The sequence below is a fragment of the Euphorbia lathyris genome, chromosome 9 (assembly GCF_963576675.1).
Source record: "Euphorbia lathyris chromosome 9, ddEupLath1.1, whole genome shotgun sequence".
NCBI classification, from domain to species: domain Eukaryota; kingdom Viridiplantae; phylum Streptophyta; class Magnoliopsida; order Malpighiales; family Euphorbiaceae; genus Euphorbia; species Euphorbia lathyris.
Window position 1 is genome coordinate 29,091,154 of NC_088918.1, and position 19,906 is coordinate 29,111,059.

The following is a 19,906-nucleotide window of genomic DNA, read 5'->3' on the forward strand; positions in this document are numbered from 1 at the left end:
CGACTTTAATTTAGGGCCCATAGAACTCTATAACACATTGCTGCACGGTAAGACATATAAATATAATGCATGATCATGACATTCCAAAATCATCTAATAAAGTTAAGCCGAGTTACTTAGGGTGAAATCGCCAATTTTACCATATGTGACTAAGGCCCATAAAGGCCCAAACGGTTAACATCCATTTGTATGCAAAATTACAATTTCGCTCCCACTTAATTTTTTAGGATCGTCACATATCTAAAATTTAGCCCTCCCAATTTAAACTACTTATCAAGGTGTGGCCACACACTTATCAATCTCACTTATCAAGTGGCCTGTGATACCATCTCACTATTACATGAGTGGTAATTCCATCACTTCACTATCAATACCAACGTGTTCACTTGTTCACTCAATCATACCCGTATTTGGCATCCTATTACAGACCTGTTAGGCGTATTTCAAAGTGAACCGGATCCCACATTGATATTATAATGAAATCTGGTCTGAAGACAGTTAGAGACCTACTTAAGAAAACTAATGACACAACCACCATGTAGTTTTCTTGGGCGGATCGATCTAGTCACATGTATACAACATGTACCCATATTCACAACTGACTTATCAAGTACTATGGCTAGTATCAACTACTACCATACAGTCATCGAATATACAAGCCTGTGGTCCTAATCATTCCCATGATAGAATAGACTTGGGATATTGTTTTACGATTATCAATCAATGGATTCTCTATTCATATTATAGCACAAGATATAAATGAATTAGATTAATGCCTTTATTAATGTAACACAAATAGTGTATCTATGCAAGAATAATCAAAAGCATAATACAATATACATAAACCAATGCCTAAGAACTAGGGCACACCAACATGAGATTGCGAGAGATTTGGTGTCAATGAAACTCGAGCTATTGGGAAAATACTTTTGTTCCACCAATGCATGAGGTTTAGTCCTGCCTATTACGCATATGTGTAAAGACTTTCTTCAGCAATTTCAGAAAGCAACAGTCTTGACTTCAGTGAATGGTGGTGTTCGGCAGGTGGAAAGATAGATAGCGCCTACGGGCGGTGGCTAGAAACTAAACATTAATGTTGCGTGTAGACCATGAGTTGACTCTATCAGATTGGAGGCGGGAGGGGGGGTTATCGCGACGTCGCCGGATTGTTTCTTTGTGCTTACACATTTAAAAAATATGTTATTTTTCATCCGAGGATGCTTGAGGCATAGGGTCTTCACTAGGCGTTGATGTTTATTGCTGACAAGGGGTGGTCGAATATCATTGTTGAGATGGACGCGAAGGAAGTAGTTCTGGCAGTTCAATCCAATACACAAAATTTATCAAAATTTCGTGCAATCATTAACTCATGTCATATGTTACTTGTTAATCGTCCTGGAATTTCTGTTTCTTTTATTAAAAGACCAGTTAATAAAATAGTACATTATGTAGCGAGTGTTGCTTTCTCTGTGCCTATAATTACAGTTTGACATGCTTCTATAAATGCTCAAATGTTTGCTTAATACTTGCTTTTTTTTTTAAAAAAATATATAATAAATTAATATTATTAACAAATAATTGATTATCTACCAGCACATATTATTTTTAAATTAATTTAAAATTAAAATTACTAAATTATAGAGTAAATTAAATTAAATTAAGTTGTTGGTGCATGGACCACATTTTTACATCTTTTTAATGATGAATTGGTAATCGTTGATGATTATTCATAACCGGCTCAGCTGTCACTTCTTTTTTTAATATAATACAACAAACTACAATAATCCAACCAATTAATTTTGCTAGCTTCTCATTTCCAAAATAATAAAATTTAACATGATTTAGTTGACATAATTGATGTAAAGTAGCTACTTTTGTTATCTAAAATCAATTTTAATTTGTTTGGACAAAAGTTTTCATGTTTTTCCTTTCATTTTGCTTTTTTCTTTTGGTAAAATGGAGGGGATTACCCTCGAAAAGACAAAAAGCAAGAACCTAGGAACGTGACATTCGAGGATGACCAGAACCACAAAAATCCGAAAATAAAATATCCTAGATGTCTGCAGGAGGCGTATCACACTTGTGAATACCCAAAGACAGCTGTCCTGCGTAGTTTGCCATCCAGTCCGCAGCTTGGTTTCCTTCCCTGAGCACGTGGACAAGCTTGTACTCCCAATCCTGCGAGAGCAACCTTCGACACTCATTGACGGTCCAATAACAGCGATGTCTGTTCTCTGTGCTCTCCTGGATCATCTGAACAGCTACCAAGGAGTCCATTTCGAAAACCACCCTTCTGTAGCCCAGCCCCCAAGCAATGCAGATGCCAAAATATAGACCCCATAACTCGGATAGGAAGGCTGAACAAACCCCTAGATTTACCGCAAATCCATCCACCAACCTCCGAACGTAGAACGCCCCCAGCGGCAGCAGGCCCCGGGTTACCTTTGCTTGCCCCATCGCTATTGAACTTTACCCAGCCTGCATCCGGAGGTTTCCAGCCAACGCTAATCTCCCTTCGAACCCCAACCGCATTCTCTCCTCAAAATCAAATGCCGCCCTGAACCCTTTGATCTGATGTTTGAGGAAGCTCACCTTATTGGGGCACTACGCATTCTCCTGGTCGAAAACACGGCAGCACCTCCATCTCCAAAGCCACCATAAGATCGTGATAAAGGTGACCGCCCACCCATTCTGATTCGCCTCGCTCGACAAGCTTCCTTTCATTTTGCTAAATGTTATAGGATTGACTGGTAATCTTTTTATTTTTGAATATTTGATCCTAATTTGTAAAACTAACGCGTCTTAAATCATTAAACAATAAGAAAACAAATTTATCATTATTATTATTGTTAGCTTTTCTGAAAGTTGTTTTTATCCAAACCAACAAATCCAAATAGCAATTTGTAAGTAGGATAGGACAAGATCTATAATTATTGAAGGACAAATAATTAACATTCATCTAACTTATAGATGAAACTGAAACATTTATAAAATTAAATAAGTTTATTTTAAAAGTTTTATAAACGGGAACCTTTATGGACTGAAATACAAATTTAACCTTAAAGTATGAAATTATATAATTTAATCCTAATGTTTTTAAATAAGATCAATTTCAAAGTTTATGTTGTTGAAAATTTAAAAAACCGATTTAATTTAATTGATACATTAGAGGTTACATAGTTTCATATATTCAAACTTATTGCTTTATTCCGGTTTTACCATATTGTTTTGTTTAATTTAACCAAACATAATATTAGAAAATAAAATTTACCAACTTAGACTAATGGGCAGCAGAGGAGAGGAGGAAGTTATTAGAAAAGGTTTAAATCATACTTTTATTTCTTTAATATTTAAAGTTAACTCCCCTTTGTATGTCATGTTATCTTATATAATGTGATTCAGTTCATTCTTGCTCTCAATATCTAATAATTGAATAGAGCACAATTTTAAGAAAAAAAAAGGAGGGAGCACAAAGAATTAGAAATATGTACTTCTTTGCCCCCGTTGGACATTCAGGACTAGAGGATTGCTGTTGTGGTGGATTCTGAGGGTGAGTGGATTTGGGATAAATTTGATTCCTACCTCAGTCTGGAATCACTCCTTACGATTAGAGGTGTTCAGATTAGTAGTCAAATTGAAGACAAGGATAGTTACTGTTGGGCGCTGACAAACAATGGGGCCTATTCGTGTAAATCTGCTTTCCAGGCGTTCTATCAGGGTTTGGATTCCTCGTCCCCGGGGGTGTGGAAGACGATTTGGGCCTTAAAAGTGCCGTACCGTATTAGGAGTTTCATGTGGCTTGGGGCCAGGAATAGGTTGCTTACTAATTCGGACAGAAAAAGGAGGCATCTGGTGGATTCTGGAGCCTGTGGCAGATGCAGAGGGTATGAGAAAACGTTATGCCATGCTCTCAGGGATTGTGAGAAAAGTAAAGAGGTCTGGAGGAGAATTCTCCCTAGGGATGTGCTCTCTTCCTTTTTTGCCCATGCGGAGAATGATTGGTTTGTAGATGGAATTAAAGGGATTCTTCTTCCTGATTGGAATCAGGGTGTTCTTTTATTTGTGGTGGTTTGCCATCAGATTTGGAGATGGAGGAATGAGGAGATTTTTGGAGGAGGAGTGGTTTCTCAGCCAAATGTCCTTGATTTCTTTTCTAAAAAGATTAGTACCTTGGTTGAGAGCTTTGTTGAAGATCCCTTGGCTAGGGCTGTTGAGAGGAAGGAGGTCCATCTTTTAGGCTGGTGTAGGCCGAGTGAATGTGTGGTTAAGCTCAACACTGATGGTTCTTGTCTAAGAGACGGGAGAATTGCCGCAGGAGGGGTTCTTAGAGACAATGGTGGCAGGTGGGTTTCTGGCTTCTCTCAGAATTTGGGTATTGGTTCATCTTTTTCTGTTGAGCTTTGGGGGATTTTCTCTGGCTTGAAGCTAGCTAAGAATCTAGGGGTGAAGAAGCTTCTTGTTGAGTCAGATAACCAATAAGCGGTTAAAATGATTTCTGAGGGCAATGCTTTTTGCCTGAATAGCCTTAACTTAATTAAAGGCATTAAAAGGATTGGTTCCTTCTTTGAGTCTATTAGTTTTGCTCATATTTATAGGGAGCAGAATCGCGTAGCGGACCGTCTTGCGATGGAAGGGCATTCTAGAATGTTGGGTCTATCTACTTTTTCTTCTCCTCCGGTCTTCATCTCTTCTTTGATCTTGGAGGATATGGTGGGGGTCAGTTTTCCTAGGCTGATCCCGGGTTGAGCGGTTTTTGTTTGTTTGTTTTTCTTTTCCTATCCTACCAAAAAAAAAAGAAATATGTAGTTAATTTATTTTAATATAAAAGAAATACTTTAGTGAAACAATAATATAAAAAAGGCCATTGACCCTAATGATTTTGGGATGGTAAAGACGTAACAAGTGATATAAATTTATCTCCAATATTTCTAAAGAAGATTAATTTTATTTCTATTGAATGAAAAAATTGAACGGATTAGTTTGACATCGGATCTTTCAAACAAATTTATCAATAAATTTAAGTAATTTCGTATAATTTTTTTTGTTGATTATTTGTAACTATCTTAGTAATACAGTAAACATTTTAAGCAATTTGATAATAAAAAATGTGATTAACTTATATGTGATAGATCTAGTTAGTTTTTTAACATGTTTTTTTTATAAATGTATTAGTAATGCATTAAATATTAGACATGATTGATTTTTAGGATGCCCAATTGAGAATTAAATAACAATTAAACCAACCTTTCAAAATTTTGATAATATAGCGATAAAATTTATTTTGAATACATTTTTGTAGATTGAGCCGGGCCATGCTCGGATCGGACCTAATTGAACTACCTTGTCTAAGTCAAATGCAGCCTACATTATATAGAGGCTTGGGTCGGGTTGGATCAAGGTAAGATAACTGATTTCCAAACCCAACCCAGCTACAACTGCTTTTCAAAATATTTAATTGGACCACAGCCCATGTGGAATAGAAATAGAGAAATTTATATAGAGATTCACTTTTGAAAAACTATATATCAAATCATAATTTTAAATTATGTCAAACTAATAAAATTATTATTTTAAAAATTAAAGTTTATAAATTAGGAATCTAGAATATATTGTAAAAAATTAAGATTTATGAATTGGGGTTTAAACTTTTTAAATTGTGTAAAAACGTATTTTATTTGGTATATATAGAAAAAAATGACATATTGAGAATTAAGTTTGATGATATGATTTAGTTGTAATTTTATAGTTAATTATAATATTCATATAAAAAGTCCTGAAATATAGCCTTCCTCGTCATTAGGTTTTTATTGAACTATATATGCATATTAATTGTAAAATTAAAATCATTCTCTTTTTCCAGATAAATTGTCAATTTGGTTTTCAAACTTAAGTAGTGTTTGGTTGCTCCTTTTCAGGCTCCTTTTGTATTTTCACTTTAAAAGGGAGAGTTTTAAGTGTTTGGTTAGTGACCTCCTGTTTGCCTTTTACAATTAAAAAGCAGCATTAGGTGTTTGGTTAGTGATCTCTTGTCTGCCTTTTACACCCGAAAAGCAGCCTTTTACAAAAGCAGAGAATTTCTGCTTTTTGAAAAAACAGTTTTTTTCAACAGCAAACCGTAACAGCAATAGCAAATAGCAACAGCAAACCGTAACAGCAAACAGCAAACAGTAACAGTAAACAGCAAACAATAGGTAAAACAAACAGACCCTTAATTAAGATAATCATACAGTAATCATATGATTGTTTTAAAATCATACAGTAATCATATGATTGTTTTAATCTCCACCATATGATTTTAACAAGCCTAGATCTAACGGTGACTGGCCAAATTCACGTGGTCAGTCACTGACCATGTGAAAATCACTGATGCATTAATTGTAAAATTAAAATCATTCTTTTTTTCCAGATAAATTGTCAATTTGGTTTTTAAACTTACTTAAGATAATCAATTTTTCTATCCAATAAATAAATAATAATAATAATTTTGTTGTTTCAAAAATATAATAATCAATTTGGTTCAAAACCAATTTATCCCTTTAACTTGTCATTTATGGTTAAATAGAATTAGAATGACATTTAAATAACCTATAAAATCATACATTCACACGTATAATTTTAGAATGAATTAATTCTAAATACGAAAGTAACAAAAGCTAAATTATGCTGGCGAGGATAAGGAAGTGATTGTTGTAACATTTCCACTTGGATTCAATTCTCGTTATCATCATTGAAGTTTTCATAGATAGAATAATATGTAATGAGCTCATCGAATTTGAAAATTTTCTTACCTCTAAACTGAAGTTATCCATTTTTTCCAAATTTTATTTTATTGTAAGGGGCAAAATAGATGTTTTCTTTTGTTTTGTTTTTTACATCCTAATTACAAAAAGTAATGTTCAATATTTTTGTTTTGTAGTTGCTATGTACAAATTTGGATTGAATCTAACAAGTTTTTCGGAGCAGTTTTTAGCATTTCATTCGGCTAGGTTTATAAAATAACATTTTGTAACTTATTTTTTTGAATAATGTTTTGGAATTTTTCATGAAAGTTATTCGTATTTATTTAATTTTGATAAAATTATTCATTTTTATTTTCACAAAATACATTTTTTTTGACGTTATTTCTATTTCTCTTATAGTATTTCCAAATGAACAAGATTTTACATCGTTCAATAAATTATTATTTTTTATTAATTTTTATTTAGTTATTTACATTATTATTTTTTATTAATTGTGTACTACATTTTTTATTTTTATAATTTATCTTTTCCTTAATTTAAAATATACACATATTAGACATTTTACACACTAACATCAACAATTCATGGTAATTTTAAAAACTCATAATTAATCTCACAGTAATAATAAATAACTAGTTCTCAATCCTATTAACTTTGGTTACAGAACGATAAAAGTTAAAATTATAAGACTAAAGTAGATAATTGTATTGCGTGTCAAAAATTGAGCCGAACATAAAATAAAATAAAGGGATTGAGAAATGGAGAAATCAAAATTTCCTTGAGATTACTATTTGAAAAAGGAAATATATTATTACCAGGGTAAGCCAATTATAGGGAAAGCATAAAAAAGTATAAATTTTAAGTTAGAAAATTATTAACTATATTTTGTTTTTCTGTTTTCGATTAAATTTTCTTATAAGAAATAAAGCCAAGAGTTTAATTGAATATTTTAACCGGAATTAGGTAGTAATTTATTGGGTAACTTACACTCACGACCTTTGAACTTTACACTTACTTTTATTACGATCCCTAAACTTTTAAAATTGAATATTCATAGCCTCTAAATTTTGTATTTTACTAGCATAATAGATTCTTTCACTGTTGATCAAAATTATCATTCCAATAATATGTCACCCTTTGTTGTAGATCTAATGAAAATGATATTTTAAACAACTTTAATTGTTTAATTTTTTTAGTTTTGAAGTTATTTAGGTGTTAATTGATTAAAAGACAAAGATTGATTGTTTAGAGAGATAAAACTTTAAAAATAATGATTTTTGAAAATTTAAAATTGTGATTCCTAGAAATATAATTCTAATTAGATTATTATATTACTAATATAAAGTTAATTGGACTTTAAAATTTAGAATCTATAAAAAAAAAAGCAAAAAGCATCCTGAGGCCCTTGATCTTTCATTGTTTGGTACATTAAATCCTCGATCTTTTATTTAGACACATTGACCCCCTGATCTTTCATTTAGACACATTGAGCCATTGATTTTCATATATGGGTGTATTAGTTCATTTTGTAAATCAATTCATATATGAGTGTATTAAGAGCATGTTTGGTTCAACTGTTAGCTAATAAATGTTACTGTTGGTGTTAGCTGTTTACGGTTGTAGTAAGCTGTTTGTTATTAGTTGTTTAATTATTAGCGTTTTACTCCAAACCGTAGGAAACATAGCGTTTGGTTAGAAATAAAAATAATGTCAAAAAGGAAACACATTTTGTGGAAATAAGAAGGATAATTTTGTCAATAACAAGTAACTACAAACAACTATCAATGAAAAGAACTTTTCGTGAAAAGCTCCAAAATATTGCAGTGTCCAGAGAAGATACTAAACGCTGCAGTTATATAAACCTAACCAAACGCTATGTTTCCTACGGTTTGGAGTAAAACGTTAATAATTAAACAACTAATAACAAACAGCTAACATCAACAGCAACATCTACTAGCTAACAGTTGAACCAAACATGCCCTTAATACACTCATATATGAATTGATTTACAAAAGGACCTAATACACCCATATATGAAAGATCAATGGCTCAATGTGTCCAAATGAAAGATCGAGGACTTAATGCACCAAACAATGAAAGATCAGAAGCTCCATGTGTCTAAATGAAAGATTGAGGGCATAATGCACCAAATAATGAAAGATTAGGGACCTCGGGATGTTTTTTGAAAAAAAAAAAAAAAAAAAAAAAAAGTTCATGAACCATACATATGATTTACCCGTAATTTATTTAGTATTCAGGTGGTTGTGCGAAAACAGATTTGACCGGGATCCGAAATGATTATTTATTTGAAGTGAGGAAACTAACAAAATATCTGAAAGATTCCAAACCCAACGGTCATATTTTCATAGCATTTTGTTATCCTTTCCTTCCCTTCCAGCTTGCTCCCTAAATTGCTTACTTTCTCTTTTGACGAGAAAAACAGCTTACCTTTTAGTAAACATAGTCAATATCAATGAAGTGCTTTTTGGCTTGCTTTACTGCTTCTAAACATAACAAACGGATTCCTATGGTGAATGCCCCTTCAAATGTAAGTTTTCACTTTTTTTAAGCTTTTCTTCATATGGGTTTATCTTCCTCCATTAACTTCTCCTTATTCAATTACAGAGAGATGTAGCTGCTGAAACTCCGCCAATTGAATCTGTCACTGTTGAAATACCAATTACAGAACCAAAGTAAGAAATTTTCAGATCAAAAGTTTCAATTTTCTTTTTGGGGGTTTATCTTTAGATTGATATTTGATAATTTCTCGATTTGATTAGAGAGAAGAAGCTTGAGGAGGAAAAATTGAGCTGTGATGAGGAAATCAAAGTTACCAGCTTTAATTCGAATGATAAAATCAATGAGGGTTTATCTCCAGATGAAGCTGTTACTGATATAGTGGGAAGAAATGAGGTGGAAAAGGTTGAAAACGAACAAGAACAATCAAACCCTAAATATCAAGCTTGTTCAAAACAAGAATTTGATGATGATAGTAGAATTTTGGTGGAAGAAGAATCATCTGAATCATTGTTTTCATTATCAATTGATTCAAGGAAACATAAGTGTGGAGATGAGGTGGGTGAAAAGGAGGTGTCTAGTCCAATGCCAAAATGCCCTAATGGAAACTCTAGAGAAAGGAATCAAACTCAATCTGTAGAAAATCTTCCTCAATTCAAAACAGTGAAAGCAACATTGCACCATGAAGACAAGGAAAACATCAATTCGCAGCAAAATACTCCAACTGATGCATCAAATCACGACGAAAAGAAGCCGTTTGGCAAAGAGATTGCAGTAGAAACTAGCCTGTCCAGTTGGTTAAATGAGCCTGAAACAACACCATTATCAAAGGGCAGTGCTAATTCTGTTGGGAATTCAGTGAATGGGGGAGCAAGTTCACCGAGAAGTTGTCAAAGTAGGCGTATTTTAGGAGTTTTGACAGTGAAACAATGTCCAGGATCTACTACTCCTACAGGGCGAAACAGCCAGAGTTCAGATGATACATCCATTTTAGGGACTGTTGGGAGCTACTGGCGTCGTACCGGCTGGACAGTGGACTCAGATTCTAGCTCTTCTAGCAAAGGGATGCTAGAGAATTTAAAGAAACATACAGAGGTAATAGTTTGAGCTTATTGTTTATATTTTGTACTTGTGATAGTAGATGAAGTAATGTTAATCGTGTTTTTGGTTGTTTACAGAATGGGAGGAAGAAATTGAATTCTGTACCTTTTGAAGCAAGGTTGGATAGAGAAGTTTAGCATATGGCTTGATAGGGGATGAGAAGTTTTGTGCAATTTTAATGTCCTGAGATGGGAAATAAAGTTATATTTGTTCCTTTAGACTATTAAAATTTTCCTTGGGATCTCAGTTTATCTTGTGAATAATAATAATAACAGCAGATTATCAGATAATTATTGCTTTTGATGTACAACAGACTTGAATCAAAGCACATTCATCAAATACATGTTAAAGGATGCAGGGAAAATCTATGTCCACTGAAACATTTTGGGTTAGCTGTAGCTATATTTTATCTGGGTACAATATTGGTTAAAGGAATGTTGGAACAATTTTATTTTGATGAGCTTGAATAGCTTTGGCTGAAAGACAGACAGCACCTTCGTCTACTCAATCATTTGTATAAAAAAATATGCAGAATACAGCTCTGTAATCTCCAACAAGGTCTCTATCTATGTTGCACAGAAACTTCTATTCAGTAGCATTTCCGAGTTTCGTGTCATTTTCCTGGCTATGTTTTGAAGATTATGTTTTAAGAATAATGTTTTCCGGTGTCCTTCCCATTTCTGTGCAACATAGGTCTCTATACATCATGGAAGAGCCTCCTTATCTCGTCTGTAGTTGCTTGCATCAAGGTGACTGGGCAGCGGTTGTACTGTTTGCAGTCGCAAAACAAAACAAAATCATCAAATGAAATGGTGGTCAAGCTATCGGTAGTTTTGCTTCACTTATAGAAAGAAATAATAATGTTTTGTCCAACTACCTAGCTTATGGGAATAGCTGAAAAAAGAGGCCTAACCTGAGATACGTATTTGAATATGCAAGCATAACAGTAGACAAATCCAGATACTGTAACTACAGAAGGGTTTGCGCGCTTCTGTGAGCACAACGGGCAGATTGTTCTATCAGGTGGCAGTGGAATCCCATCCTTGGCTACCTGTTCCATAACAAAATTAGCATGCCATTCTCATACAACCTAACTCTACAAGTTTCTGGTTTCTGAGACCTGTATTGATAGGCATCACAAGGTTAAAGTCATTTTATCTGATAAATACATTGTGAGAACAATTTATACCTATTTTGTTAGTTGAGTAACATAAGAAAAGCCATCAGCAAAATAACCATTCGCATATTTGAAAAAGGCAGCAAAGAGAGAGATAAGGAATTATAAGAATAGGGAAGTTACGTATTCACCTTTGGACGTGGGGGTGGAGGTGGCGGCGGATACACGGTAGGAGCTGACATTCTTTCCTCAGCAGATTGGTACCACCATTCCATCATCTATGTATTTCAAAGCAAGGAACACAACTTAAAGGTCAAAATTACGTAAAATTGGAATTCCGAGTTTTAATACAGAACTACAATGCTAGAAAAATTTGAACCACCATATATAAACAATTCGAGAAAAACTGAAGAAACAGAAGAAGAAAGACGAGTTTGTAAGTCAAGTAAACTATTCATCTCCTTATCTTTTTCATATATAATCAATCAATTGAAGGAAACAAGTCGCAGGTAAATCATACTCACTTTGAAGAAGAAGACTGCTGCAATTAAGCCAGTTTGTGCATAATCAAGAACCACATATGAACAACTCAGTAATGCTCCTTGTAATTTCTACAAAGATTCACGATGCTAAATCAATATCCCAAAATGCAATACAGCCAGCCAGTACAACTGAATTCACTTCAGCGAATATATGTAGTACTGGAAAAGATAAATGAAGTTTGCATAAAACCACTCATATCATACCTTCAACCATGGAGGGCCACGAAGCCTATCACGTTCACGACTTCGGATCTTAGAAATTCTAGAAGAAGTATCCATCTACCTTGACATCAAAATGATTGAACAAAGTAATTAAATTATAAAAATTGCTCACGAAACAACAACCAACTTGATTGAAGTAAATAACATGCTATTGGAAATTGTTCAATCTAATTCCAAAATTGTACAACTACAAATCATTGAGCTACAAGTCCATTATTACCATAAAACTGTTGAAAGTTTTACAGTCACAACAAAATCATATTAAATATTTCCTCCATCAGTGATACTTTCCAACCTTCAACAAAATTATTCATGGATTGGAAACCAAAAATCTGAGGTCAAAGGCTGAAGTTTTCATGTAAAACGCGAGGGAGTATGAGAAAATGGTGGTGGTTGGAAGCAAATGCTAGTTCAAAAAGATAAAATGCTTCATAAAATTTCCAAGATAAATGATCAGAAAATCATATACCAACTCTTGCCCAGTTGCTCGACAAACATGAACCCCAAGTGCTTGTAGTCCTAAAGAATAGAACCCAGTAGCATCAAGGAGATATAGGAGCTGATAAGTAAATGAAAATCCTGCATCAACATGCTGTAGATTAGATGGGAAAACTTTTGAAACTCGAATAATTTTTGAAACAAACATTATCATATAAATCAGCTTGGCAGATAAATCCATATTGAAGCCAAAAAGGGATATCCTATACGTTAAGATATTTTATTTGGGTTAACAAAGAAGAAGAAAAAAAAACCCACCAAATCAAACTGAACATAATGGCAAATAAAGGGTAAAGCAGGAATTCTAGCAGAGAAATATCAACGTTCTCCATAGTTACAAGATGTTCTAATTTATGACATTTATGTTTCACCATATGAACATCAGTAACATGTATAACTTTTTTTATGAAAAAAATGGAAGGTCATGAAGAATTTCCATTGCAGGGTTACTCAATTACAAGCTCCAACATACAAATATATCATTTAAATCAAAGACAATAGAAATGTGGCAATTAAAGAGTCATTAATAAGTTATAACTGCATGTACCTTCACTAGTAGCATGTACCCATGGGTAGCAAGCAAAAATTATCTTCTGAATTCTCCTTGACAAGCGTGCTCTAATTGTCAATTCTGCTTCTGTAGTTCCTCTAGCAATAAAAGAACTCTCAACCCTACCAAAATTTTCAGTTTCTTCAAATCCTCCATCGCCAACTCCCCATAAACTTGCTTGAAGCCTAGCTTCCCTTTCTTTGTTATATATTGAATGAAGCTTTGACTTGAAATAAGGCAACGCAACCTGATCAAATTTATCAAACTCACAAGTTATTACCCTGCATCTAGCATTCAAACTACAGAAACATTGCTGAATAAGCATGTTGAAGTTGTCTTGCGAATGGGGTTAACAGTTTGTGAAAAGTTGTTGTCACACTTTGTCTCAGCTGTCTTTCTAATTATAATTTATAAGTTAAATCTTCTGCAATTCTGAAGATCCAGGCACAGTTTCATTCAAGCAAATAATGGAAAGAAAATGAGACTCCAACAAAACTGTCAAACTCAAAAGAAAGAGAACAATACCAGGAATACGACTGATAGAACTCTTTGGCGCTTGTGTAACCCAGAGAGCTCAACTCCATCCCCAGAGTTCAAACGATTTTCAATCTTCTTTACTCTTATCTTCACTGCTCTTCTCCGCAATCCATATAAAGATTCTGAAAAGGAAGCATCTACATAGGAAAAATAAACAACAGAATGAGAATCAAGTACTTAAGTTTAAAATCAGTTTTAGGAGACAGAAAAAGATGAGATCTAGAGGCAAATATGGCAATGTGACTTGCGAGGATGCAGTTCAAGCCCCTAGAATTATGAATAACAGCACATGGAAAACAATAAGTCAATGGAATTCATTCAACCTCCTATCTTTCTCTCAACTGAAAACCTTTTACTTCATAACATGACATTTCTACTATTGCAGTTATCTTTAACTAGCTCTATAGCTGCTTCTCACAGTCAAAGTAGACCACCTACCACTTCCATTATACAGAACTGAAATGTCATATCCACTTCCAAAGGCTATCTATTCTAGAACCAAATTGCAGCTGCCATTTTCTTTTCGAAAAGAAAACTCATTCATTACCACTCCAGCTTTCTCACATCTAGTTTTCACTAAATTGGTGAACATATTTCTTATAATTTCTCTACTTGTTACTCTAAATATATCCAGCAGATGAAGCCATACACCCCTCCAATTGCAAGGCATCCAGCAAGGAAGAAAGTAAAGAAGGCTACATGCATATCAAAATGTCATGACAGCATAGAGTATAAAACAATTCTCAGCATCAAGGAAACATGTTACTATTAACTGGAACTATGCATTATCAGTTACTAGTTATTCTAGACGTACAACTACCATGAACATTAAATCATAGACCAGAAAAACAAGGAACCATTGCATAGAGTATACACAATTGCCAGTACAAAACAACTGGAAGGAACGGAAACAGTATTAAACATATCTATTCCCCACCAAAATCAAGTAACACAAGATTCAATAAGTACAAGCAATACTAAAGTAGAAATATGGATACCTGTTGTTCTTAAGCTATGCGTCTCAAGAACAGTCATGAGCAAAGCAAAGAATTCATCTTCATAGTCCAACACTTTATGGAGGATTGGTCTTCTTAATGCTAATACCTTCAAGATCACAATTAGGGATTAAAAACATTTAATCATTCTTAATACAAAGTAAAAAAAATGATTATAAAAAACTATAAAACAAAGTAATCCCTTGATCAACCAAAAGAGTACTTATTATGCTGCACCAATAAATGTGAATTTTCAGAAGAACACACAGGAACATGACAATTTAGAAAGCACTCACTGTGTAGATTCCAATTGCATTAAAAGCAGGAAAAACTTAGCAGATAAAAGTAAATTTCAGAATTTTGTGAAATAATTGTTGCTTACGCCTATGGAGTAGGTAAGAGCGGCTCGGAGACTGGCGGGAAGTTGCTGGGCGGCGGCCATCTCAAAGAAGGTGGGACGGGTCCCTTGGCCTCCTACTTGGAACAACATCTTCTACCTCCTCTCCTCTCGATCAATATCCCTCTGATTTTGGTTTATATTCACCGCTTCAAGTTTTGCAGGATTGGGTTTTCTGGTTTCGAGGTTTCATCTTCTTCTGTAGTCCAGTGCCTCAGCCCAGTTCTTTATCTTCTGATATTTTATTTTATTTTTTCATTTTTCACATTTTAGCTGCTTCATTTATGGAAAATGAGTAGTATTACACTGTTGTTTTCAATTTATTTGAGCTTAAAATCAATTACAATATTAATAAATTAGTTAAAGAATAGGTCAATCAATTTTTTTTTTTTTTTGAAATAATAGTTATGGTTTAGTTAATTTGTAAATTCAGTCTTTTTAATTGTTCCAAATCGTTTACTTTTCGGGACACATTATGACAATAATTTTTTTTCGAAATGACCTAGTTTGTAAACTGTACAAAGCAAATAACTCATGTTTATAAACTTTTAAACCGTATGAAATGTATTTGCAAATTAATTGAACCACTAAGTATATTTCTTTTACTTTTCTCTTTTAAAAATTAGCCGAATAGTTTTTAATTATATACAAACTCAATTATCCACGTAGAGAGAAACCTCAATTTATACCTAAGGATAATGTTTTACTACCTGTAATTATTAGTCTACAACTTTTTTTCAATTTAAATTGTGAGATGCACCCATTTGAGAGGATAGATGAGTGAATTACCATGATAAAATTTACAATCAATATGGCATTTATAGTTGTTCATTTTTTTTTTTGGAAAATACTAGCCACCCGCACTCTATGAAAATACTAGCCACCCGCACTCCAAATTTAGATGCCACAAATGGTTTTTAATAAACTTCTAGTTTTGAGCCTAAAGTTGCTAAAACGACCTTTAACCTCATTTTAAATGAAGAAAAAGTAGTAGATTATTTAGGACGAAAAACTGAGACAAAAAGATATGTCATGCTAATGGCATGCACTAAGCTCCCAATAAGTCAAGATGCAAAACATCTTTCTTATTTTAATAAGAGTTCTTGTTCTCAAATTGAGTATGTTAAAGGAAAATATGGATGTTCTTCTAGAACAAAACAAAAACAGAGAACGTGGTATTCATCTAGGAGGATTTAAAAGAAGAATACGAGAAGAAAGAAAGAAGAAGAAAAAAAAGGTTCAAATGACTGTATAGGTTTATTAAAAGAATGACTAGCTTTAGAGATTGAAATAGGATTGATGTATTCAACAAGAAATATTGAAGAAAATCTAAATGTCTAAAAGAAAACCTCTAAGCAGTTGTTCATATTGTTAGGTCGATGGCTTGAAAAGTCATAAGACTGATACTTGTCCTATAAGTCCAAAAAAAGATAAAATCTTAAATAACATTCTTTGAAAATGAGATTATAAAATATGAACCATTAAAGATGAAATATCTGATGTATAATTTGAAGCAAATTCTATATATGAATTAGTTTCTCAATGTAAAACAGATATAGATGAATCTGATATATGGACAAATCAGTTATTTATGATAAATGAAGAGTTTATCGCATTGGATTATATTCTACTACAAGAAGGGCCTTTCTTATACGAGGATCTCTTTAAAAGTTATCTAGATTGAAAACTACCTAAAGTTGACATCAACAATGTTTACAATCAATCAAGATTTACTTTTAAATCAGTTATAGATGTTTTCCAGTATGAGTCAACAACTCAAGTTTCTAGCACATAATTAGAAATACTAGATATGTCCTTAATTAACCTATAAAAAATAAAAGAGATAGTTAATAGATCCAAAGATGAGTATAAATATATTAATGTAGGACTCGTTCAAATAAGACTAATCTCATTGTTCAATTTATCAACAGATAGTTCAGTGATGGAAAGAATTCAAAGATCGGTTAATATTAGGTATTCAGACTAACCTAACAAATGGTCCAGTTGATTCGGGTTATGAATTGAGCACGAAGAGACGTATTGTTAGGATACCTGCATCTAACAAAAAAAGAAGAAGGATAAAGTAAGGTCGCTTTTTTCTAATTTTTGGTAGTCTTTTTGGCCCCTATATAGAATTTTTCTCTTTCGAGGTATGTAAGCTCAAGGAATGTTGGAGTGAATCATATCCGTCCTATTTTGATACGAACACTGTTGGTTGTAGTCATAAAGGAGAACAATCTTGTCTTTCTCATTAGAAGTAAGTCTGCTGGCCGGTTTTCAGGTTTCGAGACTACATGGAGCCTCATTCCACTTTGTATCAAAAGGTAACCTCGAGCCTAAGGACCTTCGAGGATCGAAGGATTCGGCTTTATCCAAAATCATTTTGGCTTGAAGTCTTTCACACTTTCAATCTTTTTGTTAAGAAAGTTTTATGGTTGTGGTGCGTTTCCCATTATATCATATCGTTAAGGTTAGTACACACCTTGGAGAAAGACATCAGTTCCAGCCAAGCATTTGGAGAAATTTGGCAGAGACATAGGCAAAATTCGTTCAAAGCCTCTATGACGCCTCAGGATAAGGAGAAATGCATGTCCCACTTCAGAAACTGCTTAAACATTCCTAAAGCATCTAGAGGCGGATTAACGACTCTCTAGGTTTCAATAGGAAGAGTGACAACCATTTTTTTTTAATTCAGAATAATCAGCTACTATCTTTATTAAATCCTTGGCGGATAAGGTGGAAGGTTGACAATAAACATTTAGATTAACCTTCTTAGCTTTTTTATGATGGATTAAAGCATAAAAACTCAGGTGGAAAAAATTTCTACGTAAAATATACACCAAGATCATGCATATTTTAGAGGGAATTACATTTGTTTTCCGTTCTTGAGGCTTGGTAGGATTTAATCATTATGACGAGATGAGGAGTTGAAATGCAAACTCCCTCCATGCTCCCACACACACAATGAGAATCAAACGAGTCAGCCATTTGCTAGTTGTTTAATATGATAGAAAATAAAAGATAAGAGACTTAATGTATCCAAATAAAATATCAGAGGCTTAATATACTAAAAAATGAAAGATCGGGGGCCTCATAATGCTTTTTACTTTTTTTTGTTTTCTCAAAATAATGGCAAAAATGATACTTGATCCTCTAAATTTTCAGTTTTTTCATTTTATCAACATGTAATTATTAATTTCATTAATTAAACACATGGGGTGCAATTGTTACACTCATGTTTATTTAGAGTCAAATTTGTGATTATAAATAGGTTTAGATCTAAATGAGTAATTTGGCTTATTTGATCAATTTATTTAATTTTAATTTATTATTAAGTTTATGGTTAATTAATATCATAAATATAGTGGGCTGCTATATACCGCCATGGTTATACTTTCTACCGCACTTTTTTGACAATTTTGCCCTCCTCATAATTTAAACTCAAAAACTCAAAACTCTCAAATCCTCTCTAGCTTTTTGGATTTTCAAAAAACCCGATCTAAAACGACATGCCTCCAAAGGCAGGAGCGAGTAAAGGCTTCATGAATGCTCCGGTAAGTTTTTTTTTTAAATTACTCTGAAATCACGGGTTCCGTCTCCGAATTGGAGGCGGAACCCGTATGAATTTAGCCTAAACGGATGGGTCGTGCCGTTTCCACCACGGGTGGAACGGACGAACTGCCCGTTCCACCCGTGGTGGAACGAGAGGCGCACTCGTTCCACCGTACGGTGGAACGAACGGCATGCTCGTTCCACCGTACGGTGGAATGAGCGGCACATCCGTTCCACCTTACGGTGGAACGGTGCGCGCTGCCCGTTTAGGCCAAATCCATTTAAAAAAAAATCAAAATTTAATAAACGAAATTTTAATTTAAATTTATATCGTAGGATTACCTCGTGTACGAAATCATGGTCTTCGAGAATGCTCGGGTCCATTTTCGTCTAATTAGGGTTTTTAGGTTTGGGAGAGAAAGAGAGGAAAAAAAAGTTTTGGTTTTTGATAAAAAATTATGGCAAGGACATAAATGTCAAAAGAGTGCGGTGGGTGGAAAAAAAAATTGCGGTATATAGCAATACCCTAAATTTATTATAATTAAAATTAATTAGTTAAGAAATTAAACGAATAAAAGTTAAATGTGTTTATATGGAGAATTGGAAGTTACAACATGTTAGTTCAGTTGTAAAGCAAGTGAAGTCTTTAGTCATGAACAGTACGTGTGGAAGTAGTCAGGAGTATTCATGAGTCAATCCAATGGTTATTGGATAAAAAAAACCAATCCAATCCAATAAAAGAAAGAATACATAGATTGGTTGTAAATAACCAAACTAATCCATAGATACTCCATAGAGTTGGATTGTTTTGGTTTAGATTGGTTATTAACAACCAATATCCAATCATCAATTTCATCTGAATTTATTTCTTAGCTAGATTAAATAATCTTATCAATTTTATTTAAATATATGACATATCCAATACGTGAAAACACAGAAAAAAAAAGAACAAAAAATGGAAAAACGGAAAAAAATGTGACAAACAAAAAAACATGGAGAACGAAAAAACATGAAAAAATGAATTAGACGGAAAACCAACAAGCGAAAAAAATGGGAAATATGAAAATGGAAAAAAATACAGTGTTCTAAACTCTAGTATAATATAATTTCTATTTGTACATGTTTGATATAATTTAAT

At 33.4% G+C, this 19,906-nt stretch overlaps 2 protein-coding genes across 3 annotated transcripts; one reads left to right on the forward strand and one right to left on the reverse strand.

Moving 5' to 3' along the window:
• The first annotated feature begins 9,045 nt into the window (after window positions 1-9,045).
• Window positions 9,046-10,576, forward strand: LOC136206206 (uncharacterized). The gene is made up of 4 exons (XM_065997170.1): window positions 9,046-9,288; window positions 9,366-9,433; window positions 9,521-10,352; window positions 10,436-10,576. The coding sequence occupies exons 1-4, from the start codon at window positions 9,214-9,216 to the stop codon at window positions 10,493-10,495; spliced, it is 1,035 nt and encodes a 344-aa protein (XP_065853242.1). The 5' UTR covers window positions 9,046-9,213; the 3' UTR covers window positions 10,496-10,576.
• A 97-nt stretch (window positions 10,577-10,673) lies between these two features.
• LOC136206205 (peroxisome biogenesis protein 12) lies at window positions 10,674-15,464 on the reverse strand. Of its 2 annotated transcripts, none has more exons than XM_065997167.1 (10): window positions 15,202-15,464; window positions 14,823-14,928; window positions 13,813-13,961; window positions 13,285-13,534; window positions 12,709-12,818; window positions 12,222-12,296; window positions 12,000-12,086; window positions 11,667-11,753; window positions 11,272-11,409; window positions 10,674-11,127 (listed from the first exon to the last, which is right to left on the reverse strand). In XM_065997167.1, the coding sequence occupies exons 1-10, from the start codon at window positions 15,307-15,309 to the stop codon at window positions 11,056-11,058; spliced, it is 1,182 nt and encodes a 393-aa protein (XP_065853239.1). In that variant the 5' UTR covers window positions 15,310-15,464; the 3' UTR covers window positions 10,674-11,055. The 2 variants fall into 2 exon arrangements, with proteins under 2 accessions (XP_065853239.1, XP_065853240.1); XM_065997168.1 differs by having other exon boundaries at window positions 14,823-14,921; window positions 15,202-15,454.
• Window positions 15,465-19,906: the final 4,442 nt, after the last annotated feature.